The 27140-nt window shown below is 46.8% G+C and overlaps 1 protein-coding gene across 1 annotated transcript in view; it reads right to left on the bottom strand.

Moving 5' to 3' along the window:
• The window catches only part of FAM151B (family with sequence similarity 151 member B), a 504061-nt gene that overhangs the window by 378869 nt on the left and 98052 nt on the right, over nt 1-27140 (bottom strand). The window contains exon 2 of the mRNA XM_086960833.1: nt 25651-25776. Coding sequence (XP_086816959.1) covers nt 25651-25776 — 126 coding nt within the window. The remainder of the gene's footprint in view (nt 1-25650; nt 25777-27140) is intronic.

Here is a 27140-nt window from a genome sequence, read left to right as displayed (position 1 = left end):
ATTCATGGTATTTGAAAATGATGTCGTCAAGAGAGCATGTTTTTGTTTTATAATCCTTTTATTTAGTGCAGGTGAGTAGGTTCACAAACAGGAAGAAAAGCAAAAACAACCGACGTGTTTCGCCCGTGGCCCCTAATGGCCGAAGTCTTTCTCGAGGCTGTACATGATACATGGTGATCAGTCCAATGCCACGTGTGTCATAATTATGGGAAAGAACGGAGGGTTAAAAAACATTTTTATGTAATGCCCAAGTGCAATGGGATCAGATTTGTGTGAGGGACAGAGATAAGGAGGGAAAGAGGATAGAAGAATCAGAGTGAACACAAAAGTAAAGAGAGAAAAGAGACCGAAAAGGGGAAAAAAAAGAGATGAGGCAAAGCATGGAGTGTTTGAAGATGTGAACATGCCAAAATTGGTGTGAATGGTGAAATGTGCAAGTAAGGAGAGGGGGTAAAAAGAGAGCGCGTGTAGCATAGTTATTAATCAACTAAATTAAGATTCACAGCAATGGTAGAGGAGAACAAACAACCGCAATTAGAAAAAATCCCCAAAACATTTATCTAGAAAAGTGATTTCTAAGGTACATTACTTGGTCAGTTATATTAATGTTCATCCTCAAATAGGTCTGCTTTTACGCTGCATAATGAGGGGAAAAGAACAAACTATATTAGCCTATTGAGTAGTAACAGTGTAAAAGTTATGTTCTAAATCACAGCGCACATTTAAACTCTTAGGTAATATCAGGTTTGGCAATTAATCTCCATATCAGGTCTGTGGAGGAAGCAAGCATTTATACGAACAAACACAGTGAGTTGTTCAAGACAAAACGTTGGCGATAATAAATACGGGCTGTGACTTGTTACCAATAAATGTAAACATATGCGCAAACCGGTGCACTTATATCATCATAAGGTCGAACATTGTCTCATAACGTGTAACATACGACAAGCTATAAGGTACAATGATGCACTCACCAATAATTTGTCCATGTGTTAAATAACCTAAAGGAGATGAGGGAAAAGGGATAGGAATCACAGAACGTAAGGACAGAATCAAAAAGGAGGGCAAGTCACGTTCTAAAAAAGTGGGGAACCCGAGGTCTTGCCAGTGTTGATATATGTGAACATAGTATTCACACAGTTCAGGGGATTATTTTCAGAGCAAACTTAAGGCCATATATCAAACAATAATATGCGTTCAAAATGGCTATCAGGGTAAAATCATCTCAGGTAATGCCGGCAATAGTACAAATATATGTTATTGGTGCATAGTGGGGGTTATGGTTACCGGAAAGGAAAGCCAAGACGAGTTAAAAGGCTATAATTGCAAAACCGCATGGTACACACGTCAAAGGTACCTCCTCTTTTGTTACTGTGGTCCCAATACTGTTGCTAAGGCGGGCGTCTCGTCCAACATGGATGAAGCCAGGGCGACATCACCGTGTCATGGACATACAAGTGAAGAGATACTATCTCTTCAGCCATGGTGAAAGGTATTGTTTAGAAACCTCTATAAAAAGAGAGTCAAGAAAATGATGGTGTACTTAATGGGCCTAAAAAAAGAAAATTTGAAAGATGTAAAAAAGTTAAAAATGAAAGAACCTCACAGGAGTATTAAAGTTAATATTAACCAGAGGTCAGGGCCTCAAGGCATTAGTGTCGGTCTCCAGATGTATGGACCAAAAAAATGGAAATTTTAGTAATGTTAAAAGCACAGTAATCTCAGTAAATCAGCCATAGCCGCGGTAGAGCAAGGTACAACATTGATATTATGGAAAGCACTCATTATATAAAAAAACCATATAAAATGTATATGAAACATAGAAAATCAAGAGAGCATGAAAGGTAATTATGGTCAGAGGTCAGGCTCTCATAGCATTAGAGTCGGTCTCTAGGTGGTCGAAAAAAAGATCTGGTTCAAGACATTGATGATAAAGGGCACAACACTATTTCGGAGGGGGGGAAGACCTAAGGTTATGAGCCTAGAAAAAAAGAGATTATAATGGCAAAATTAAACACATTAAGGCATGTATATAAATACATGTACATGTACACTAGCGTACGAGTTGATGAACGCAGGTCATCATATGAAAGTCATTACCAGGTAAGAGCAAGATGTAGCAGTCGTAAAAAAGGGGTTGACAGCATAAAGAAATAATGATTAAGCCAATATGTTGAAGGAAGGATCTAAGTGAAAGGAGGGAGTCAGGGAGTGGTATGAGATGGACAGGTGTATCCTCCTGTCCATATTTGGACAAAGGTACCTTCCTCTGCCAACTAGAGACCCCCATTTCTAACTCCGTCCAATAGGTATTTGTCCAGGAAACAACTGCTGGCAAAATTGGCAATTCTCCTGTCGCAGGGTATCTGATGGGCTGGCTTTACAGGTAGGATTTTACTCCTGATTGGGTAACGTTTCACATTTCTCAACGGACTAATTGCAGTTCTAGAGAGGTGTCTTACCCGGAATTTTAAAGAGTACCAAAATGATGTGTGGTCAAGACCATTAAAAGGTAGGAAGCGGTCACGGACGAGCTCCGTCCTCATGGGGAAAGACAACTATTGATTGCTCTGACCACGCCTCATAAAGCGGTTTCCTCCCCTATGACTGCCATGTGGATTAGATGGGTAAAGCAGGAAGTGGGGATTATACCTCACAGTTTGGCGCCCACTCAGTCAGAGGAGCTATGGCTTCTAAGGCCTTCTCCCTGGGGGATCGCTTGGAGGATATCCTCAATGCAGTGGACTGGTCTTCTGATTCCACCTTTCAACAGTTTTACTTCAAACCGGTCTCATCCCTGGCAACCGTTGTGGTGAACCAGCTGTAAACCGGCCTAATCGTAACGGAAAGTTTCAATTCTATTAAGGACATGGAGGCGAGGATTAGCCCACCCATTTAGCCAGCAATTGGCTCCCACCCCTAAGAGTTATATCCTAAGATTTTCAACGATTTAAGAAATGTTTACGGTCAACTTGAATTATCGTGTGGATTGCTATCATTTATGGACAAAAGATTTTAGATCAATGCTTAAGCTTGTGATTACGGTATATTGCATTTGAAATTTCGAACGTAAACGTGCAGAAGAGAGTATCTCAATTTCTCTTTGTACATTTTGTCCGGGATCGGAGTCCACTAAACAGGAATAATGTTCAAACGGGGTAGCTGTGTTCGCTGGAAGAGGAAGAAGGAACGTCTGCGGGGACCGTTATACAGCCTAAGAAGCTCTAATTGGCCAAACTGTTTATCTCTGATTTCCCAACTGTACCATGGGAAATGTAGTTTGGTTAACTGATGTTTTGTTATAGGCTGCTGTGAGATTAAAACATAGAAAGAAAAGCCTAATCCTCACCTCTATGTCCTTAATAGAATTTAAACCTTCCGTTACTACAGCTAGGACATTTTTCACTCATCTTGTGTGATCAGCAGGTCTAATAAGTCCTGTGCATCTGTAGTTAATGCCCGAGGTGGTATGTAGCAAAAGAAGTCCTCAATCTGGGCTTCAGAAAGGACCTCCTGCTTCGTGTGTAGAGTTTGGTAAAACTCTGCAAATAATTGTGCAATTTGTGTGGGATTAGTGATCACCTCGCCTGATTGTGATATAATGGTAGGGATTTGTAATGGTTTCAGGGTGCTTTGGCATAAGCAATGTAGGAGTTTCCCTGACTTGTCCCCCCATTGGAATATCCTACTTTGCGTAACTTGTCATATGCGTTCGGCCTCATAATGCTGAATGTTTGGTACCTTCTCTGTAGAGCTCCTAGGTGTCTAAGGGAGATGTCACCATTACGCTGTTGTGCCAAAATCTCAGTTTTTATGATAAGGGCTTCTAGTTGTATTAAGGTCTTCTGTTTCTCATGCTTGGCCACGGTGTTGAGCTAATTTCGAAGCCTCTGATAGTTGGCTTCATAGCTTCACATACAATGGTGGTGGATGCTGCCTCCTTGTTAATTAGGAAGTATTCTAACACGGCTTTATGTAGGTGGGTCTTATAACTTGGATTATGGAGATACCAGGGCAATAGCCACCAATGCATTGGAGACCTTCCGGGACCCATCCATACCTGCAGCTGAACTGGGGAATGATCTTATGGGCCTCTAGGCAGGATTTAAGCCCGACTAGCTGATGTACGTATTCCCTGGTTATGAATATATGATCCAGACTGGAGAACGACTCATGGACATCCGAGTAGTATGTATACCCTGTGGTGTCGGGGTGTAGTGTCCTCCATGTATCTGACCACCCTAAAGCATTCACCATAGACCGAAAAAGCGATTCTCTCAATGTGCGTTGTGTGGACGTTGGGCAACACCTGTCTAGGTCAGGGTGCATAACACAATTCCAGTCACCCCAAATCAGAGCAGGCATGTCGGGTAGTTATCTCCAGGTGTCAACAATGCGTTCCGTAAATGCGTGATTAATTGGCAGGGGCATATCACAACCTAGAACAATAGATTCTCCATTGATTGTGCCCTGGATGAAGAGATACCTGCCCATTGTGTCCACCTGTGTGCGCACATGTGTGAATGAGAGCCTACGGTGGATCAGTATAGCCACGCCTCTAGAGCCCCTTGTGTAGCCTGAGTGAAATACATGCAAATAACCATAACGGGCGAGACAAGGAACCTTCGACCCCAATAAATGTGTTTCTTACAATAGTAAGACGTCTATCCCCAGACGTTTCACATGTCGAAGGACCACCCCACCTTTGATCTTGTCATGAAGGCCTTGCACATTGTAGGTGACCAGCTTAACGTCCCCCATTAGGTATAGTTTGGATGTACTGTCGTGTTGAATGGCCTGTATAGTTGTGGCATACATGACACAAGCGTCAGATAAAGGCAATGCAATAATGGGTATTGAAGAATATTAAATATAACAATTCTATAACCAGTAACACAATTTCCCATCCCTCCCCCAGCGTAGCCCAACCCAATACCTCAAGAAACACTGAAGTATCTGTCACGGAAGGTATACAGCGTCCACCCCAACGGAGGATGGAGGCTGAAAGAGTCCAACAAGACCCCATTGATCCCATCCCTCACAGGTGTCACTGGGATCTTAACCCCTTCCATGCTCATGACGAGCTCAGCTCGTCATGAGGCACAGTGGAGCTGTGCTGATGACGAGCTGAGCTCGTCATGAAGCATGGAGTAAATGAAAAGTCAGCACAGTGGGGGAAAATGCACAGCAGCGATGTGGTTAAACAGTCAGTTCAAAATCGTAGCCCTCAGTTCGTCCTGAAGAATGAGCATGTTGATCCAGGTTCACATATGCAGACACCCTGTTGCCCAAGATGTTGGTATGATACTTTATCCCAATCACTTGTCTTGTGAACCTGTCTGTTTATTGCTCTGGGAGTGGGAGCACCAGGATGACCGCGATCTGTCCTTCAGTTGTCTTTTTCCTTGTTGGTCTGAGTCTGGCGAGCGTCCCGGGAGGATGAACCCGAGTCCGAGGCTTGTCTGTCCATTGGAATACCTCTTCTGGTGTATCAAAGAACATGGTACTATTCTTTTTTTATTTTTTTTTTTTAATTTTTGTAAAACCTTTATTGTGCAGTATCAGCAAACAAATACGGGCCCACAACCATCCGGCAGGCCTCGACATCATTTTAAGCACTTTTGCAAGTTATGCGACGACTCCGTAGCACCTCAATACAAATTAACAATCAGTCTGGGTTACACTGGATATCTTCGTACTACCGAGAAACAGGAGAATTTAAGGTTCATTTAAAAAAATTTTAAAGTATGTTTTAAAATATAGAAGCTAAGAAGGATCAGAGTCCATAAAATCCACCGAAGACATGAGTGGGCAACGTCTACCAGAAGAAATCCAACAAGCAGAAAAACATAATCAGAGTAGCGGCACAAGGATACATACAAAAGGATAAACAATCACAAATTATGTTTCATGCCGGTCGCTACCCACCTCATACCGAACCACCCTACTGACCCAAAGACAGAAATAAGAAAAGAAAAAGAATTTAAGAATGGAGAGAAAAAATAAGGCCCATAGAAACCGAAACGGACAAAAGAAAACCCCCCCCCTACACGCATGCAGAGGCCACGGCCTAACCCCCCCCCCCCCTAGCAGTGTGTCTGTCGCCCAAAAAAGAGTACCCGAAATACAGACACAGAAAGAAAAGGAAGAAAAGAAAAAGAATCATATAAAACCGGAGGAGGGCCAAACATATGTGCTCCCGGTCTCCCCAGCCACGCATGTAACCTCCGCCCCATGAGCAAGAATCAACAGTAGCAAGCAACAATTACGGCATGGAATGGGGAAAGTTATCACATATTGCACAGCCGAATGTGTCAAAGGAACGTTCCAACCCGAGTCTCCGCCAGCCAATCAGTCACCAATCGTGAAAGGGAACCTCTTAGCCCTGGCCTGTTCGTAGAAGTCCCCCTAAACATGGCCCCCGAGGAGAGCCCGTCCCAACCAGAGCAAAGGAACAAAATGTCCACACTCGGCAGAGGAAAGGCGTGTGAAACCAAAATGGATGTCGCCAGTCACCAATAGATCCATGGTCCCCAAAGAACAGCCCAGAACACAAAGGAGTTGCCGGACATGGCGTCCGGGGACGATACCCCAACCATTGCATGAAACCACGAACACCAGACCTCTTCCGGACCATTGCGGTCAGCAAGGCGGCGGAATCAAAATCGCGATCTTCCAACGCCTCCTTGTGTACCTGGGTAGGCAGTTCACTGTGGTCGGGTGCAGGGTGTGGCGCAGTGCCCAGCACTTGAGGACAACCACGGCCAGCAGGAGTAATAGCATCAAACCGGCTCCCCAGATCCCGGGCATTATCATGAAGGGCAGCTCGTACAGCATCTAGAGCGCCCAGAACATCACAGATCCCCAGCGGTGCCTCAGGAAGAGAGGATGCAGCAGTTCTCTTCACCCGAGGTTCACGGACGTGTAGCAGCTCTTGAAGCCGGTCGCCATCATCACTCGTTAACAGCAGACCACCCCGCCGATAATCCGCAAAGTACAGCCGGGCCAGAGACACAGGGGCAACAGACTGCATTGCGTCACCACTCACAGCGCTAATACGGTGTCGGCAATTATCCGGACTCTCAATCGCGGTCTAAGGTCTCCACTTTCAAGCGCTGAATGCGCGATGCACAAAATGGCTCCCGCTACAGAGCAGGGGTAGACAAAGAAACTGTTCGGGCCATTCACAAGCGGGGAAATGATACAATGTATTTCCCTCAGTTACAATTAGTCCAAGCGTGCAAGATCGCAGGGCGGGATGAATCACTGCAGCGGGAGGCACAGCGCGACAGTCTCTCACCGGCCGATCGACTCCGCCCCGTCTGCGATGGCCGTTGTTGTTGTGGCCGGGTCCGGCCGTCCCTCACAAACAAAGACCCGGTTTCTCAGCCAGGAAGGGCCGGGGAAGAAGCGAGGACGTTTCACCACCGGTACCGCCAGTAACGAGCCGGGAAACACACCATTGTGTTCGGAATCGTTTCACCGTTCCAAAAGCTGGGCTCAAATGCAGGATAGATTGCAGGATGGTGGAGGAAAGCGTGAAGGTCGGCGGAGCCGAGAGTCTAGGCGGCCATCGTGGTTGCAGGCTAAGCTCCTCCCCCCATGGTACTATTCTTATAGGTAATTCGGAGACAAGCTGGAAACAGCAGCATATATGGGATTTGGCGTTCCGGAAGGCGTGATTTTGCTGCAGTAAAGGAACGTCTCTGCTGCTGAACCAGCTTAGTATAATCTGGGAAGATCATTAGCTGGTGAGAGTCAAAAGTTAAGGCTTTTAGAATCCGGGCCTGTCGCAGGATGACATCTCTGTCATGATGATTGAGGATACGAGCAATGATTGGTCGAGGGGGAGCTCCCGGAGGAGGCCGGCCGCCAGGGCTCGTAAGGTCGCTCCAGGATGAAGCATGAAGACAGTTTCCCATCTGGAATCCAGGATTTGAGCCACTGTTCCAGGAACATGCACATGTCTGAGAATACCACAAAGCGTAGGTTATTGCGGCGAGCCTTCCTTCTGCATCCTCCACACAGGTGGGTGGGCCCCACGTAAGTGTTTCAAGTGAAGTGAGGAGTTTTCACAGACCTGTGATGATATCTTCCGCCCCAGAAATCCTAGTCTCAGCCTTTTTCTCCACCACATTATGTAGATCTTCTCGCAGCAGCAGAACGTCCGCCCCTACTGCATCCATTTTTGTGTCTAGCATATCGCGTGATTGCGTTATTGCAGCAAGGATGGTGGCAGTATCAGGTGTCGTGTTAGGAGTGTCTACCGAGACAGTAGAGCTGGTGCCGCCGTTTGTGAATTTGTCCACTGTGCTTTGGCTCGTTATGCTGGACCAGTTGACTGACCTTGCGACATGTCGGCGGCGTGGTATAGGCCAGCTGATGACGGCACGAATTATCGTTGTTATTATATGACGCTAGATCCTTGAACCAAAGGCATGCAGTCTGGAGACAAGCGCAAAGGGAAGTCCCCTGCACCCACAGCCGTACCTGGACCTAGCGGGGCCGCCTCTGTAGATGGGGCGACACTTCCCTCCTCTAACGGGTACTACCCCCAGACCTCCCACACCACCTCGGGCCTCAAGTAAATCATGGTGAACTATTTGAAGGCCACTATGGGGATCACCCGCCCCTGGAGGTATTAAATGGGTTCCACGTCATATGTAGCCAAGAAGAACAGTGGTGTTTGTGTATAATACACTTCTTCGAACCCTGCCGGCCGGGCTCACCCGAGCCGGAGGGACCACGGCGTGTTCACTACCAGAGGACCGCAGCAGCGCAGTAGACCACACCCCAACAGATGCAGTCTCTATATTGGCTGCACAAAGGTACCCCCTGCCCCTTGAGGGTTTTCTGCACCTTACATGGGCTATCTTTAATTGGTGGTGCCGACTGATTCCGTCGCACCAGCCACGGCCTCCTCACGTCTTGGGTGGGCGTCCCAGCCGACTCCGGTGAGATCCACTGCCAGTGAGGGCCGCCTAGGCCTTAGTAGTCTGTCCTCTGCAATGCAGCTCACTCAATGTCGTTGCCCAGCCCCAGCGGCTGCTCAACTCCAGCGCCGCAGCTCACCGGGCGGGCCCAGATGCTGGCGCCACAAGGATCGCGGTCTCGGCTCCCGGCTCCGACACAAGCGAGTAGGACATATACAACTTCCACCGCCTCCAATCTGCACACTGTACAAATACAATGGGGCAACCCTGTGTCGCTCAGAACCTGGGTATGTATAAAAAGAATTTAATCATGAAAAGACATTATGAAAACATTAAATAACTTTCTTTACACATTAATTAGGAACAAAGAAAACAAACAATTTTGTCAGAAATAAATTGTTACTTTTTCTCTAGATCATATATTCAAGATAAGGCTGTCAAAGGCTGAGGGACATAAGTGACATGAAATCAAGTGAATAAAGTGACTGAGTGACATAGGTGAATCAACAATACACAAAGATATATACATATAGCACTAGGGGGGCCCTTCCAATTCCGCTATCAATTTAGTGTCTCTGGAGCAAGCAGAGCGCTTTAAATAATATTCTGACCAGGAGACCTAATGGACTTTGACCAGTGAGGACATTGATATTTCGACCCTTATGTATGCGTGATTAGAAAAGCGTCATTGGTGGGTCTTCTTCAGGACAAGGAAAGTAGATAACAGCCACCTTCAACTGATATTTGAGGATGCCTCTGAGTATGGAATTCATTAACCTGAGGACCAGGATTGCAAGGTCTCAACATCCTTGCAACAGAGAAAGAAGCGCACCTGAAAGGTTGCGATCTTGTAAACGACGAATCAAGGTCTGTTTAAGGGGCTAATTTCAAAGACCATCGGGTAGTGAAGGAGAGCTTTTCACTGATTGCAGCCCTCCGTGATAATTCCAAGATCTGCGGTGTCACTGAAGTTTCTCTCAAGATCCTTTCAATACGAGCTGCTGGTTTGCATTGCACAGTCTCCTGAGACTGTGCAATGCAAACCAACAGCTCGTATCTTTGAAATTAGGCCCTTAAACAGTACTCAGAGGCATCCTCAAATACCAGTTGAAGGTGTCTGTCATCTATTTTCCTTGTCCTGAAGAAGACTCACAATGACGCTTTTCCAATTACAAATATGTCAGGGTAGAAACGTAGAAGTCCTCAATGGTTAAAGTCTATTAAATCTTCTGGTCCGAATATTAATTAAAGCGTTCTGCTTACTCCAGAGACACTAAATTGATAGCGAAATTGGACGTGCCCCCCTAGTGCTATATGTATATATCTTTGTGTATTGTTGATTCACCTATGTCACTCAGTCACTTTATTCACTTGATTTCATGTCACTTATGTCCCTCAGACTTTGACAGCCTTACCTTGATTATATGATCTAGAGAAAAAGTAAATATTTACTTCTCTGACGAAGTCATTTGTCTTCTGGGGCACACGAGTTCCCTAAAACCTTGTGCTAAAAATCATAGGCAGGGACCGCAAGTCTTGTCAAACTGTTGCAGATGATTATCTATTTCAGTTTCTCCATGCCAAGCAGTTCCCAAAGCTTATGCAGCCAATCCACTTAGGTTGCTATCTTGTCTGTGCCCCTTTTGGCCAAAATGACCTGCTTGGCTGCACAAAGGGCTATAGCAATGGCTCTTAGGGAGACCTAGCAAAACATAACTGGGGAACTTAGGTATGTCAGTTTTGTACATCTAATTAATATCTGCCAGAACATCAGTACAATATCACTGCAATTTAGGGCAGTCTGTATACCTGGAAGGCTGCAATGTTGTCAACATCCATCATCTCCTTTGTGTTTCCATTTAGCAATTTTGACTGGTGAAAAGTACCAGTGCGTTAATTTAAGTAGGGTCTATATGCGGACATGCAGGCTCTGTGCAATATGTCGGATTATTCCTTAGGGGTAGAAGCATTAACACTCCAAATCCCATTGCTGCTGGGCCGGAGATTTAGTGGCAACCATGGGGCGTTCAAGAAGGCATAGCTGTCTGAGAGGAGACCCTTGTACGTGTGGCGGGTGAGGAGCCACTTCTCAAAAAGCATAAGGGGCCTACAGGCATTTGGGCGTATGTGAGGCTGGGTCACCCAGTGTCTAATGGCAACATATTGTCAGTGTTCATTAGACAGGATGCCATAGTTGGACTAGACTTGCGAAAAATCCATTAGGCCGTTGTGGTCAAAAGATCCCCCACTCTCTTTCAATTGGCCTTTTCCCAAGGGAGGACCGTGGTGCCCTGCAAAGGAGGTGGAAAGGCGGGATTTCCGAAGATGGTTGTGGAAAGATTCTTTGTTAATTGAACTCTGTACCAGGTCCTAATTGTTGCCCTAACTACTGGTTAGATGTGGATCCCTGCTATCGCTTGGTCAATAAAGCACCTGTGCTTCTCAGTGCAGGCCTATTCCATTCCACCGGATACCTGAGCTGAGCCTCCTGATAGTACCGAACAAAGTGGAGGGTGCCCAAACCTCTATCCCCCACAGCGAGTTACGCGTATTTCAGCTCAATATGTGCCTTTGTACCATCCCATATATAATCTTCAATCAGATGCTGCAGCTTCCCAATGGTATGCGGGGGCTGAAAGGGGAGGATTTGCATTATATAAAGTATCTTAGGCAGAAGTGTCATCTTGATTGCTGGCAACTGACCCAGACAAGATATGGGACCGCCTTTCCAAGATTGTAAATCAGATTATGCAGTCTACTGCGCTGCAGGATAGTTACGCTCCGCAGTCTTCGGCATGGAGTGGATTTGAAGGCTTAGGGTATGATACCCTTTGGGTTTTCCATGGAATCCCTCTATTTTTTTTGCTAATGCCAGATGTTTATAAGAAGAACATTCTATTACGTAGAACAAAGATTAGAAAATCTTTACCAAATGTTTTTTCCCAACAGATTTATAAAATATATTTATCGCTCCATTTTGAATTGGGGCTTTTGAACAATTGCATACGATATGTGACTTTGTGTCTAGATTCTGGAAGAAAATTCTGCCACGATAAGGATAACATTTCTCATGGATCAGATATTTTCCCCCCAATTCTCCAGATGAATGTCAATGTTTCCTTTTTTCTGAAAAAAACCTAAATGTTGCTCTTATGTACATTGATTAAAAAAAAAAAATCTCTAAATTCGTGCAGGGCATTTAGATTTCTTGGCAGTTCAATGGGAGTCAAATCCAATATATTTAGGTAATCGGCATAAAGTCTTGAATGGCACCCAAAAGTTCCCAGCTCTGGTGAAAAGTTATTGATAGAGTAAAGGAGCTTAGATGCATCCTTGCTTTCTGCCATTTTCGGTTATAATCAGCACACGGAGCCCACTGGCTCCCTCAACAAGATTTTACACAAGGTTGATGTATGCAGCCCCACTACTAGTCTCAGAACAGTCAAATGTAAACCCATCCATGTTAGTGTTTCCCAAAGAAGGGGATGATCAACCCAGTCAAAGGCTGCAAAAAACGCAATAAAAGGCAGCATAAATAGGTTGATTTTTCTGCTTTGTGTACTTGCCCAGAATTGTCTGAAGGACCGCTATATTATCCACTGTAGATCATTATTTCTAAAGCCGGATTGTTCACACTTTAGTATATTTTCCCTATCAACCCAGTAAGAGAGATGTTTATGGATACTAGTAGCAAAAAGCTTACCTACTGAGTCTAATAGAAGGATCAGTCTGTAATTTTGGGCTTATTTTTTAGGACCTTTTTTATGTAACAGAAGAATTATATTCCCTGTCCAGGATGCAGGTATACTACAAGAACGATAACTGTATGCAGATAGGGGTTTTAGGATGTTTCCCTAACCTTTCACATTCGATTTCAGTACAGTAGGGATTTTATCCATTCCCACTGCCCTAGAATACCTTACAGCAGATATACATTTTTCAGTATCTAGAGCCAAGGGAGCAAAATAATGTGATATAGACAGTTTCTCTATTGATCCTAATTTACTTTGTAATTTGCAATTGACCCATATATAGCACCCATTCTTCCTGGGAAATAGCAAAAGATGAGGGTTTAGATCTTGATTGGCACAGAATTGCTACAATTTGCCAGGAATTCGCCATGATGTCCTTGAAATGATTCCTCTGCCACCTTAGATAGTCCGTGTCATAGGCGATCTGCCTGCAATGGTACATGGTTTGTTCTTATTCTACTCTATTGCTTCTTCAATTGTATAATCTTGTAGCCTGCCATAGAACAGGGACATAAAAATTGATTGCATATTAGTGAGTTTAAATTCCTCTAAATTTTTACTAGGCATGAAGTCACTGAGGCTATTATTTAACATCAGCTCTCAAAAATGTCAATAATAATATTGTCCACACATAAAATAATGTTGCTAAAGAACCTGGGCAACCAGTCCTCTACCTGGTTGATGGGAGTCTTGCAGGGCAACTCTCATTGACCATGGTTTGATTAGTGGCGCTTAGGGGCACTAGGCCAAGTAACAGAACTACAATTAAATGTACAATTTTAGCCAAAGTTTGAGATTTGCCCGGCTTTGTGGGTAAGAAAATGTTGTGTGATCCACGCGAGGCACACCACCCTGGACTCCCCTGGATGTCTACTTTTCAGAAATGTCTGAGATTTGGTAGGATTCTACTTTGCATTTTGGGGAATTTTTGTATCATGGGTGCTAGACCCAGCCACACAAGTGGGATAACATTTTTATTGGGCTAAGTGGTGGAAAACAGAGTGGTGGGATTTTTTGGTGTATCCCGAAGGTTTATGGAGGTTTATGTCAAAGAAATGCAAGGAAAATTTGTAATTGTAGTCACAGTTTGAGATCTGAAGGGTATTGTGTGTAAGAAACTGTCATTGCATCTACACAAGGCACACCATCTTGGACTATCCCAGGTGTTTACTTTTCAGAAAGGCCTAGCTTTGGTAGGTTTCCCCAGGTGGTGGCTGACACAAGTCTGAAAAGTACAGTCATTCAGCACAGAAATAAGAAGATATTGGGATGTAGCCCACCTCTGCTACCCATATGTAAAGAAGCCCCAAAATAATTTAAAACCACCCAAACAAAACGGGGGCAGAAAGACTGTTGGGGTCACAGTGGAGGTGAAAGCTAGGCTCAATGTGTGAGCTGGTGGGTAGGCCAACCCCACACTTGGTAGCAATAAAAACAACTCCCTGGTGTCTAATGGGCCCTCTGCCCCAACCAGCGGGGTAGAATAGAGTTAAAGTTCTCCAATATGTCCCTGGGGCGGGACAGAAAGACTTTTGGGCCTGGGGGAGCATTCGTCGCTCCCCCTCCAAATATATTGGCTTGCCACAGGATCTGGTGGGCTTTCTAAACCCATTGGGGCGGGGCGGATTGGAGGAAAATATCTCCTATTTGCCCCAAACTGGGGCAGAAAGACTGTTGGGGATTATTTAAGTGGGTGGTGTCTAGGCCCAATGCCTGGGAGACCCACCACCACCAATTTTACACAAAAAAACTATTCATTGTGTCTAGTGGGCTTTCTGCCCCCCGGGGACAGATTGGAGGTAACAACATCAAATCTTGCCTGGGGGAGCGGTCAGAAAGAACTTTGGGCCCAGGAACGGGGGAGCGGTGTCCACTACGAGGGGGAGCAGTAGTCCACTGCGAGGGGTGTAGCTCCTCCCCAAACAAATCATCCCTGGTGTCTAGTGAGTGGATCCCAGCTTGAGAATTGCCCTCCTACTGCAATCCCCAAGCAGGGATCCACTAGGGCAAGATGCCACTGGAAAGAGGAGATTCTCCTCTTTCCAATGATACCTCACCCATCAGCATTAGTGCTCGGGGGCTGAGATATCCCCCGAGCAGTGATGAAATGAAAGTGAAATGAGCCGATCAGCTTATTTCACTTTCACTTTCTCTGAAATTACATCAGATCTTCATTTCGGAGTAGTTCAGTTCATAAGCTTTATTCGATTATTCATGAACAATCCTAAAAGCATACAGTATTAAAAATATCACGTAAAAAGTTCAATACAGGACTAGAAAATTCCATATGTTACAATAAATGAAACAACTCATTAGAGGGAAAGTATTCGACCGGGCGATTAAATTATACAAAAAAAACAGACTTAAAATTCCAGACTTTTTCTATGGGTCACAGCTTTTAGAATAAAGGTAGCGGTAAAAAAACAAATATCCGGGGTATTGAGTGCAAATAGTAATTTCATAGCATGGGCAGTTGTAGACACAGAAAATTTCATAAAAACAGGTTTAAGATAACACAAACGAATTTGCAAATACAGTGGGCAGATTAGCATAAAGTGCAATGTGCTCTGTTTGGTGGAACCATCACACGGACAGGGGCTTGAACTATACATTTTCATCCGTGGAAATGCCACCAAATTATGGACAATGCCTAATCTCAGCCTAGTGAGAACAAACTGATGTGACTGTTTGGTGATTGCTTTTAAATACTTAGGCATGCCATGACCTTCCTCGTTGTTAGAAGAGTAAAAAACATGGGTTGTAAAATGGCTACATTGGACTCTACGCGTATTGGATTTGGTCCCCAAAAACACATTTTTAACCTCCCGTTTGGGTATATTAATAACACATAGGGGGTCATTGTGAATATCCAAATAAAAGATTTCCTTATAGGACGTTAAAACATATTTTAGCCAGGGGATCTTGCGGACTTTGTCCAGCCGAAGACAGTCTTGGATAATTCGCCTGGTAAATCCGGTTTCGTCCTTTGCCCAGATTGACCTCCAAACCATATGGGGTCTCAATCCCGTTAAATCTGTCAAATGTCCCAGCTTTATGAATCAGTTCGGTGGATGCCGAGGAGGGGAGGCAAAGAAGTCTCTTAAGGAACAGATTCTCTGTTATTTGCAAGTCCCCATGGTTACAATGGCCCCATACTCCTGAGCCATATCGGGCAATAGAAGCGCATCTATGCCGGTAGACATTTAGCATATCATGGATGCGACGGCTGCCCAATTTGGAAGCAAAACGAAATACTCCTGAGGAACTTTTACCCATCTTGGCCTTCACATTTAAAATCTCAGATGCCCACGACCCACTATTATTAAAAGTTATGCCAAGATAACAAAATTTATCCACAACCTCTATTCGGTGTTCCCTGAACTGGAATGGTTTAAGTTGTTTCACCTTTTTCCCACAGGCCATGATAAAAGTCTTACAGCCTGATTCATAAAAACCGGAATCTGCGATTCTCAATTAGCGAAAAATTGCGAATCGCTATTGAGAAATCGCAGAACGGAATTCATGATGTTTAGCGATAATCGCACGCGGCCGCAAAAGCCATTTGCGATTATCGATAATCGCAGAAAAATCGCTATTTCCGGCTACATCCGGGATTGCGATATCGCAAATAGCGATATCGCAAATTGCGAGATCGCAAAATCACGAGATCGGGAAAACGGGAAGTCGCATTTCGAGCACAGTGATGACATCACAACCAGGAAGCAGCCAGTTCCCACCCCCATTCACCACAGTGAGGCAGACCTCGAGTCAGCAACAGGGAGAGCTCCTGCAATTCTGTTTGGATTTCAACTCAGAAACTACAGTGCTGCAATGTCTGAGGATGCAGTTCCTGGGCCCAGCAACACCACAGGGCGGAAGAGAAAGTTAAAATTTTCCAAGCAGGAGCTGGAGCATTTAATAGAAGGGGTGGTGGCCAACCACTCCAAACTGTTTGGGAAGGACTCTAGGAGGGTGCCGGAGCAGGAAAAACGCAGGATCTGGCAGGGTATAGCGTCCACAGTGAACTCTGTGGGTGTGGCTGATAGGTCACTGGACGAACTCAAAAAACGCTGGTACGACCTCCGAGGTCGTGCCAAAGAGAAGGTGGCTGAGCGGCTTGGAGAGGCATCGGGCACTGGAGGGGAGGACCTACAGTCCCTCCAAACACAGCCTTGGAGGACCAAGTAGAAGACACGCTGGAGAGGGAGGCGTGCGTTGGAGTGACTCGTCTGGACTCATCCCGCCCCACCCAAGACATCCAAGGTAAGTGGCATGCGACTGCGACCCTGTCCCCTATGAATGTCCATGACCATATAGCCTCCCATAATGTTCCCTAGTCATGCCATTGTTGCACATCAGGTAATGCCCTGAAGCATTGTGAGACATGTAGTGTGGCCACAATGTAGAAGTACCACAATGCAGCCAGACAGGTTCCAAAGTACGCAAAGCCATAGCCAGTCAGGGAATGTCACCCAGCATGCATGTAGCAACTGCACGTGTGACAGATACATGCAACTAATGAACGTCCACTTACCCTCACAGGTGGCGCAGACAGCAGCGAGAGGCTGCAAATAGATGAGGAGGTCCAGGATGAGGAGGAGGTGCCGCCACATACACAGCCACCAGCCCCTGCCGCAGCAACAACACCAGCAGCCAGGTCCACCAGCAGTGTGCCTCCTGCGTCTGGCGCAGCAACCACTGCCGCAGCCAGGCCCACAACTAGTGTGCCCCCAGCCTCAGCCGCAACTACCACTGCCGCAGCCAGGCCCACAACTAGTGTGCCCCCAGCCTCAGCCGCAACTACCACTACCGCAGCCAGGCCCACAACTAGTGTGCCCCCAGCCTCAGCCGCACCTACTACTGCCGCAGCCAGGCCCACAACTAGTGTGCCCCCAGCCCCTGCCGCACCAGCAACGCCTGCTGTGACACCACCAGCAGCTGGTGCTTCTACATCAGGGCCCGCGACAGCGGCAACACAGCGGCCACCCACTGTGTCAGGCCAGCAGAGCAGGCGTGGCAGGTCTCGCCTGCAGACCAATGCAGCTATCAGCAGGAGGGGGAATGGACAGCGGCTGGCGAGAATGAGCGTGGAAAGACGCATGCTCTGTATACATCAGCTGCAGGCACGCCGGCAAGGTGCCATACAGCTACAGCTGTACAACATTGGCCGCAATGTGGCCGGAGTGGGGGATCGGATGACCGCATGACGGCAGCCATGGCAGGTGTGGGGGAGGGAATGGTCCGCATGACTGCAGCCATGGAGGCCAACACTGCAGCAATTACATCTCAGCGCAACGCAGCACGCCGGCGCCACCGTCAGCTATAGACCCGGCTGACGGCCTACACCAGGTCCAATTATGTTATAGGCAATGCCACATCACAGTTATCGCGGCGGTCCCTTGCGCAGCAGCAGCAGCTCATCCAGTGCTGCGAGGATGTGGCCAGGGTCCTTGAGCACCTGACCACTGCCGTGACAGCACTACACCCTCCTGCTCTACCTGCCACTGTTGGGGGTGATGATGTCAGTGAGGGGACATCGAGTGTGAGCAGCCACTCTGCCTCACAAGTAGGGGCACTCAGGCGCAGCACCAGGCCCACTGCAGGTACACGTGCCTTGGATGAGGATGAGCCGCAGAGGCGCTTGGGTGGTACGCGCAGGAGGCGCACTTGACTTCATATGACTATTTCAGGCACAGGCTGAGTATAAGCCTGCCCTGTCCTTTCACACAGCAGTATGCTGAAATACTGTTAGCAATGACAACATTTAAAGTGGTACCATTATTGTGAATGAAACAATAATATTTAATTTTGCAGCACACATTGGCGTTGTGTCATTATTACATTTTGCATGCATTTGTGATTTGTGGGGTGAGGGTAGAGGGTGCACTAGAAACTGTTCATTGAGATGTGGTTGCGGCGTCTGTGGCCTTCAGCTGGGTTCTCCCCGCTTGCATGGCGCGCATGTGCAGGTGGCCGGTCGTCCCCTTCCGATTCACTGCCAGAGATGTCGACAGGTATCCGGCGCTTGGTAGTAATGTTGTGTTGGATAGCACACACAGCCACAATGCGGCAGCACACTTCAGGACTGTAGTACATGGCCCCACCTGTCTTGTGAAGTATGCGGAATCTGCTCTTCAGTAGGCCAAATGTTCTCTCTATGCAATTCCTTGTGCGTATGTGTGATACGTTGTAACGCCGTTGCTGTGGTGTAGCAGGGTTGAGGTATGGGGTGAGGAGGTATTCACGCAGGGCGTAGCCACTGTCACCTGAATGAGAGGAGCAGAGGGTGAGTGCCTGTGCAGCGCAGCTAGTCATTCGCAATGTGTCATTGAGGGCAAAGTGTACTTACCAAGTAGGTGTCCTTCCCCGAAGTCTCCCCTGACCAGTCATGCGTGGAGGCCGCTGTGCCGGAATATGAATGAGTCATGTGTACTTCCCGGGTACTGTGCCACTATGTCCGTCATGAATGTCTTTGCATTGCAGACCATCTGGATGTTGAGGGAGTGGTAGGACTTGCGATTGCGGTACATGTACTCCGTTGCAGCAGGTGGGCAAATGTGGACGTGGGTACAGTCAATGCATCCTATCACGTGTGGGAAACGGGCAACATTGTAGAATTGTAGCTTGGTCTCATCCAATTCCTGTTGGCTGGTGGGAAATTTGATGTGCTGGTGTAGCTGGGTCAGCATTGCGTCAAGGAAACTACGTAGGCAGCGGGACATGGTGGGCTGGGATATCCCCCCCGGCTACCGCAGCTATCCCCTGGAAGCTCCCAGAGGCCAGGAGGTGCAGGCTACACAATACCTGGACATGTGTTGGGACGGCATTGGTCCGCCTTGTTGGGTACTGCATCAGGGGGTCAAGGTCCTGTATAAGCTTGATGATCATAGCCCCATTCAGCCGGTACTTTGCGTATATTTGCTCTCTGGTCTGGCCCAGCAGGGTGACACGCTGGCAGAATATCCTCTCCTGGATTCTGCGTCTCCTCCTTGCTGCTCGCTGTAGCCTTCGCCGCCTGACCACCATGTACATTCCTGGCATTGTGAGACTCCTTCTGCTGTTGCTGCTTCCCCTTAAGTGTGTTTGGTCAGGCCTGCACCAGTTACTGATTGGCCAACGTTTTTTCAACAAAAAGAAAATCCTATGGGTTTGATGGTTACCACCTGCTTTGGGTTCTCCTTAAATTGCGCCTCGCAAAATGCGATTTTTGGCTTTTTCGCTAATAGCGATTTTTCATGAATACCGATTGCGAGTAATGTGCGATTTCGCAATTATTTTCGCAGAAACGGTGCTTTCTCGCTATTTCCGAATCGCAATTGGTATCCTGCCGGCATTCTGCGATTATTTTTGCGATTTCGCAAATCAGTGTTTGCGAATTCGCATTTTTGATGTTGAATTCCGATTTTGGGAATTGCGCCCGCGATAGCATTTTCGCAGCTATTGCGGGCGCAATTTTGCTTCATGAATCAGGCTGTTAGAGTTATTAATTTTTAATTTCCTCCCCTGAATAAAATCATAAAAGTAATCCATACGTTTTTGAAGACCCATTGGAGTTCTCAAGAGGAGGACCGTATCGTCTGCGTATAGCAGTTCCGGGACTGGTTGGCCCTCTATTTGAGGGGCGTCAGCTTGAACCCTCATCAATTCTGACTCCATAGAATTTATAAAAAGGGAGAAAAGTAACTGGGCCAAGACACATCCTTGCCTTATACCTGATTTAACCCTGATCTTCTTAGTGCATTCCCCGCCTGGCCAAAGCGAATCTGGGCAGACAGCTTGTTATATAGTCTGGCCAGGAAATAAATTATTGCTGTCGGTGCTCCCATTTCAAGTAGGGTGGACCATAGGAGGGTATGGTCCACCAGATCAAAAGCACTTGAGAGGTCGGCAAAACAAAGAAATAATGAGCCCTGTTTAGCTTTAGTGTATTTTCCTATGATGAGATCGAGGTTAATGCACTGCTCAATTGTGCCAAGGCCCTTGCGGAAACCAAATTGAGAATCCGCAAGGATATTATTGGCTTCTGCCCATTCCTCCAATCGTATCAGTAGAACCCTGCTCATGATTTTGAGTGAGGAATCCAGGAGGGAGATAGGGCGGTAGTTCTTGGCCTCTCCTCTATCCCCCTTCTTGTAGATCAGCAGGATTATGGATTCACTCCAGGTGGATGGTGAACTATCGCTAACAGATGCATCTGGGTCAGGAGTGGGCTCCAAAGTGCCTGATCGGTTTTATACAGGTCGACCGGGACCCCGTCCGGTCCCGGTGCCCTCCCCCCTTTACTCTTACTGATGGCAATATCTACTTCTTGGAGGGTAATCCCCAGGGGTAGCTTAAGTTCAGTGGAATCGGCACTAAAACTATCATGAACCTCCCTGGCCGGATCAAAGATCCCTGTGAAGTATTGTACCCAGCTATCCTCGCTAACATGGGCAGTTAAAACTGGAAATTCTTCCTTTTGAAGGAAGGGGCTATTGACCGTGCTCCAAAAAAGCTTACTGTTGCGCAGCTCCGCCGCTTTCAAGTTCAGGAATTTGTATAGCGCACTACTCACCCAGAGGGTCTCAAGGCGCTTGTGGGAAGGGGTGCATTATTTATCGAATAGCCATGTTTTAAGTTCCTTTCTGAAGGAAATGTGGTTCTGTGTCGGGCTATCCCAGGCTTGCTCCCTTAGCTCCTGTTTTCTACATAGCAGCTGCTGCTTATAAGTCGACCTGAGGAGTGTGATAGCCTCCCTATCTCTGGGTTGTCTCGACAGAGCCCTCTTTAGTTCTTGTAAAGATTTCGTACAAGCACTGTCGAACCAGCCCATGGCTGCCCTCTTGGATATACCCTTGGTGATGGTAAGGGACTTTTTAATTATAGCGCCCAAATTCTCAAAATTGGCAATAATGCGCCGGGGGGTAGCATCAAAGTCAAGACAATTGAGTATAACTTCAGACCCTGCCCCCACAATTTCCCGCATAAGTTTCTCCGAGTTATCCCCACACCATTTGATACGGATACCATTTTGTCTGCAAGGGGTGATCTCATCAACTATCATGCGCTTATCGCTAGACAGGGTCCCCCAGATAGAGGTCGACATTGTGATGGCATTGTGGTCACGATTACCAAAGTCTACAATAATCGGGAGTGTACAAAGTGGGTCAATATGTACTGATAACAGTAAGTAATCAATAACGGAAGCAGAATTCCTACCAACAAAAGTTGGTGTAATATTACCCTCTTTATCCGTGCCAGGTTGTTGAATCAGCAAATCAATATTTAGCATAAAAGTGTTAAGAGAGTCGCCGTAAGGAGAGTGGGTAAAATGTGCCCGGTTCTCCCCATTGTCCCCGTCGAACCCACATACATTAGTAAAGGAGTGGGGACAAGTGCGGATGTTGAAATCCACACCCCAAATGATATCATAGATCTTATGGTTATCTCTACAAATTTTCATCACAGCTGTTTCAAGCTCATCCACTACACAAGTACTCGTGGCATCAAACAAGTTGTTATAATGGTTAATCAACAAAGTATTGCGGCCCATTTTATGCTCCAACCTTAGAATTTGGGAGTGGTAGCCCACGATAGAATGCGATTTCACACGAGCAGGAAAATTCCCAGAGAGTAAAATTACAAGCCCACCTTTTGCCCTACCCATGTTAGACTCTTGCGCAGGGTTGTAATAGGACACAAAGCCGTCAAAAAGGATATCAGACGTTGCCCAGGTCTCCTGTAAGCAAAGGATATCAAACTGGGAAAGGGATTCCCTCCAGCTCAGAGACGACACTTTCTGTCTCCAACCAGCGATGTTCCAGCTAGCAAGTTTGAAGCCAGGGAGACAAGGGACAGGCTCTACAATCTCAGGGGCACTAAGGGGCACTATAGATGGTAATATTTCGTCTGGGGTGACCATAGAGACTGGAGGGTGGTGGGTAACCATGGGGTATGTGTCCATGGGTGTAAAGGGGGTAAGAGAGGGAGGCATTACAGGGACTACGTCCATTGGTATATAATTTGCAGGGGTTTTTACATTGGTTTCGACCTTACCAGCCGGTATACTATTTCTGGTGCCAGGAAGAAAAGAACTTGAGACATGGGCCGGGGGTATTCAATCGACTCCATCTAGACCATCTAGACAGCTAAACCGATTAAAATCACAAAAGGGGGCATACGGGGGCATCATAACCGGTCTTACATCATATCTTCTATGTCTACCCCTCCGCTCAACCCTGGTCCAGTCGTCTCTACCTCTATCATGGTACATGTTATTAGGAGGAAAGAAAAAGGGCACTGGAAGCGTCTGAATAGTGGATTCAAAGGATCTATTGAAACCCGCACAAATATGTGAGACCGTTCTAGGGTCTCTAAAACTGACCGTTATGCAGTCCCCATTTATGGTCTTTACAGTTTTACCCAACCAGGGCACCCTTCTAACCATGATGATTTCGTTATGAAGATGGGCCGGGAGGGGTCTATTCCAATTCAGCCATCTTACAACTTTACTTTTTAAAGATTTAAAGTTTTCAACTTCCCCGGCTTCCAACGTTGGGGCTCCTGCTAAAACGACCATAAAACGATTAGCTTCGGGCGGCAGGTCTGGCAGGCGCGGTCTAGGGGCTCTAGGTTCATGGGTTGAAGAGTCTATTTGGCCATCGAACGTTACCCCGTTTGCATTCGCGGTGGTTGGAACAAACCCTGATGGTAGCAGAGGGGGTATGTTATTATTATTAGACTGGATTGGAACCTGGGGGCCTAAAGAAGGGCAAATCGGATTGGGGGCCTCTTTCGCTAAAGGGGGACCGGAAATAGTGAGAGTAGTTGGTGGATTACTCAAAATATTGGGCTTGGTAAATTTAGCCAATATGGCAACTGTAACTTTCTCAATGTTTGTTAGTCGGAGTTCTATTCGTTCCATTTTGGTCTCTAAAGGGAATAGTAGCGATTTGAATAGAGCTCCCAGGTTTTCAATTGATACCTCTTTGCTAAGCAGGGGTTGGGTTAAACTTATTGGGGAATTGATGGTGTCATGTTTAAGCTTAGCTAATTTAGACTTTCCACCAGATTTCTTGTTATAGGACCTCTTGCGTTTGGTGACGGCCCCTTCTTTAACCCCATTAGACAAAGTGTTATTACAAGTGTCGTCGGGTTCGGAAGAGATGAACACATTGTTGTCAAGGACTAAATCAATTTCTGGGAGAATTTCATTAACCAGAATGTCCAAATCATGTGCAGCCAGATTGTCCTCCTTAGGTGTTAGAGCTTGACCAACCACATTGCTGATAATAGTATCAGTGGACCTCTCGGGGGTTTTAGCATTAGCTAATGTTCCAAGGGATAATCTCTTTATAGCCGATAGTTCCTTTGATAGGCGTTTTTCAAGGACATTTATTTCGGTGTCAATGAGAGTGTTGGCTCTAATTACGAACTTTTCCATACCTCCAACTGTAGCACCTCCAGCTAGAGAGGTCTTACTCCTCGTTTCACGACCGGCCATCTCCTGTCGCTAATACTGGGATGGGTGAAGGCAGATACAAGAGGGGGGGCCCGGTCCGGTCAAGCCCGGTCACGAACGGGCACAAACGGGCCCGCCCTTGGCCCGGGCTTCGCCCGACGCCGTCCCGCGCGCGTCCTGCGTACGCGGTGAAAGGCGTGTCTATAAGCACAGGGCAGGCTGGAGGCGGGAAGAGTCACAGGTGCGCCTGGTGGACTCCGCGCACGGACCTCTGGGACTCGCAGTCCCGGAACCTCACAGCAGAGTCTCCTCCCCGGCAAAAGCACAGCAAGTCCAGGCAGGACGGGTCCTCAGGTAACCTCCACACGGCACAGAGGATTGAATAGCTCCAAAAACGGCTTAGAGAGGCACCCACGGAGCGGGTGCCGCGAGCCGTAATTAAGCACAGGGCAGGCTGGGGGCGGGAAGAGTCACAGGTGCGCCTGGTGGACTCCGCGCACCGACCTCTGGGACTCGCAGTCCCGCACCCTCACAGCCGAGTCTCCTCCCCGGCAAAAGCACAGCAAGTCCAGGCAGGACGGGTCCTCAGGTAACCTCCACACGGCACAGAAGATTGAATAGCTCCAAAAACGGCTTTGAGCGGCTCCCGCGGAGCAGGGGCCGCGAGCCGTAATCAAGCACAGGGCAGGCTGGAGGCGGGAATAGTCACAGGTGCGCCTGGTGGACTCCGCGCACGGACCTCTGGGACTCGCAGTCCCGCACCCTCACAGCCGAGTCTCCTCCCCGGCAAAAGCACAGCAAGTCCAGGCAGGACGGGTCCTCAGGTAACCTCCACACGGCACAGAAGATTGAATAGCTCCAAAAACGGCTTTGAGCGGCTCCCGCGGAGCAGGGGCCGCGAGCCGTAATCAAGCACAGGGCAGGCTGGGGGCGGGAAGAGTCACAGGTGCGCCTGGTGGACTCCGCGCACGGACCTCTGGGACTCGCAGTCCCGCACCCTCACAGCCGAGTCTCCTCCCCGGCAAAAGCACAGCAAGTCCAGGCAGGACGGGTCCTCAGGTAACCAGCCTTGGTTGTTGGAGAAGCTCTTCCTCAGCTACAGAGGCTGAATTCAAGGAAAGGAAATCCCTATGGTGTTGCCAGGACGTGCTGGAGCCATCCTCAGCGCCTACACACTGGTGCGGAGGACAGCTCCAGCACATCCTTAGAATGCTAGCAGTAAACAAATGCTAGGCAGGCAGTAGACAATGTATGCTTCTTTGAAAAGTAATATTTGTGCATTTATAAAATTGGGACGAAAACGCCATTGCTTTAAAATCATTTGTGGATCACTGCACACATCCTACATTCTATGTTGTACATTTTTTGTTGTAAAACTTTGAAATCCCCTAACATAAAACTGTTCCGCATTCAAAATCTAGTTAATCCAACACTTACAAATTTCACACATAGTCTATTTTATAGATATAGTAGTAAGTTATCAAATAATACCAAGTGTTGTTTAATACGCATTTGTTAAATGTACCTGTTAATGCATCTTTCAACTGTGACTTGCTGTTTGCCGCATGATACCAGATAATTTCTGCTCCATCTCGCCTTTTAATCTGCTTATTGTTTAGAAAATAATCCAAAGTCCCTTCCTTCGATGATTCTGTGAAAAAAGAACAGTTTGCAGGTGATTGTCTTATTTCTAAGGGAAGAGAAACACGTGGGCTATACAATAGGTATGTCACTAGCTTAAGAGCATGGTCCTCTTGGTTGTAATCATATTCTGTGGAGTAAAACTGCGTAGCAGTTAACTTCTGAGACGTTAGACAGTGGTCCGGGTGACATGGCAAATGAAGACCAAAACAGAAAGTAATTCTGTGGGGCACTTAACTTGGTAGATACATGAGAAAGTAAGGAGGGAGGCTAAAACTACATCAGCACATAACCCTTTTTTGAAAGAGTGAGTTCAGCAAAAATTGACATATTTTATTTCATTTTACAATTTGTAAGAATCCCGGGCCCCTTTCTGAGGCACAAAGCTTTGGATTCTTTAGTATACAGTCTAGACTCAGGCTTACAGGTGAGATGTGGAAAGCTCAGCACAAGTCAAATCATGTTTCAAACAGAAGGAGTGTATTTTTTCTCTTTTCGAGAGTGGAAAATCCACATCAAGTGAAGCATGCAGATTTTGTCTGTAGTCTATGGAACTTTTGGAGGGCAATTAGGCCCTGCACTAAATACAGAGGTAAAAGCCAGGTGTGCAACTCGCTTAACACATGGTTATGCACATTTTCACCAGCACAATTACAACCAACATTTTGGTGGTGTAAATGGCTTGTGGGTATAATTTTACCAATCAAAAAAAGAGGTACAACTACAAAACAATTTACTTCAAAAGTCTAAATCCTTGCAATCAATGAAATGAAATTGTGATTACGCTATTAACAAGCCAAGATTTACAAGACAAAAATATTTAAAACATTAAAGTATATATATATATTGGATATATTTGGACATTTTCATTATCATGCAATAGATAATTTTAAATTATTTTAAGGTCATTTAACGTAGACTACCATGGGGGGGCGTGGCTAAGCACTGAGCATGGCGGTCGTCTTGTAGACGAGCTCCGGACCAGGGCCGCCAATCCTGTAATAAACCCGCCAAACATGAGAAGTTGAGGACAAACAGCGAGATACTGCTGTCGGAACAGAGGGGAAGCCGGGCGATAACAACAGAGACCGTGCTAATCGCCGACATTGGTCGCTGTGCGATGTAGAACCGCTGCTGTGGAGCTCGAGGGGCGCCATCTTGGGCCTGTAGTGAAGGGAGAGGCGGAGCGCCGTTACAACCCGTCGATGTGCTGAGGACGATGCAGACTGCGGCGAGGTGGCGGAGGGTCCACAGACTGTGCTAATTCTGGGGCGGAGCGCCTGGCGGACCCATGAGCAGAGAGCAGCGGTAGAGGGGGCAGGTTCGGCGGATACGGCGCGTCGGTGAGTGCGGGACGTTGAGACAGCCCTTGTC

Source organism: Lissotriton vulgaris, chromosome 3_1 (assembly GCF_964263255.1).
Source record: "Lissotriton vulgaris chromosome 3_1, aLisVul1.2, whole genome shotgun sequence".
Taxonomy (NCBI): Eukaryota; Metazoa; Chordata; class Amphibia; order Caudata; family Salamandridae; genus Lissotriton; species Lissotriton vulgaris.
The sequence above is the reverse complement of the archived record's forward strand: the minus strand, read 5'-3'. Positions and strand labels throughout refer to the sequence as shown.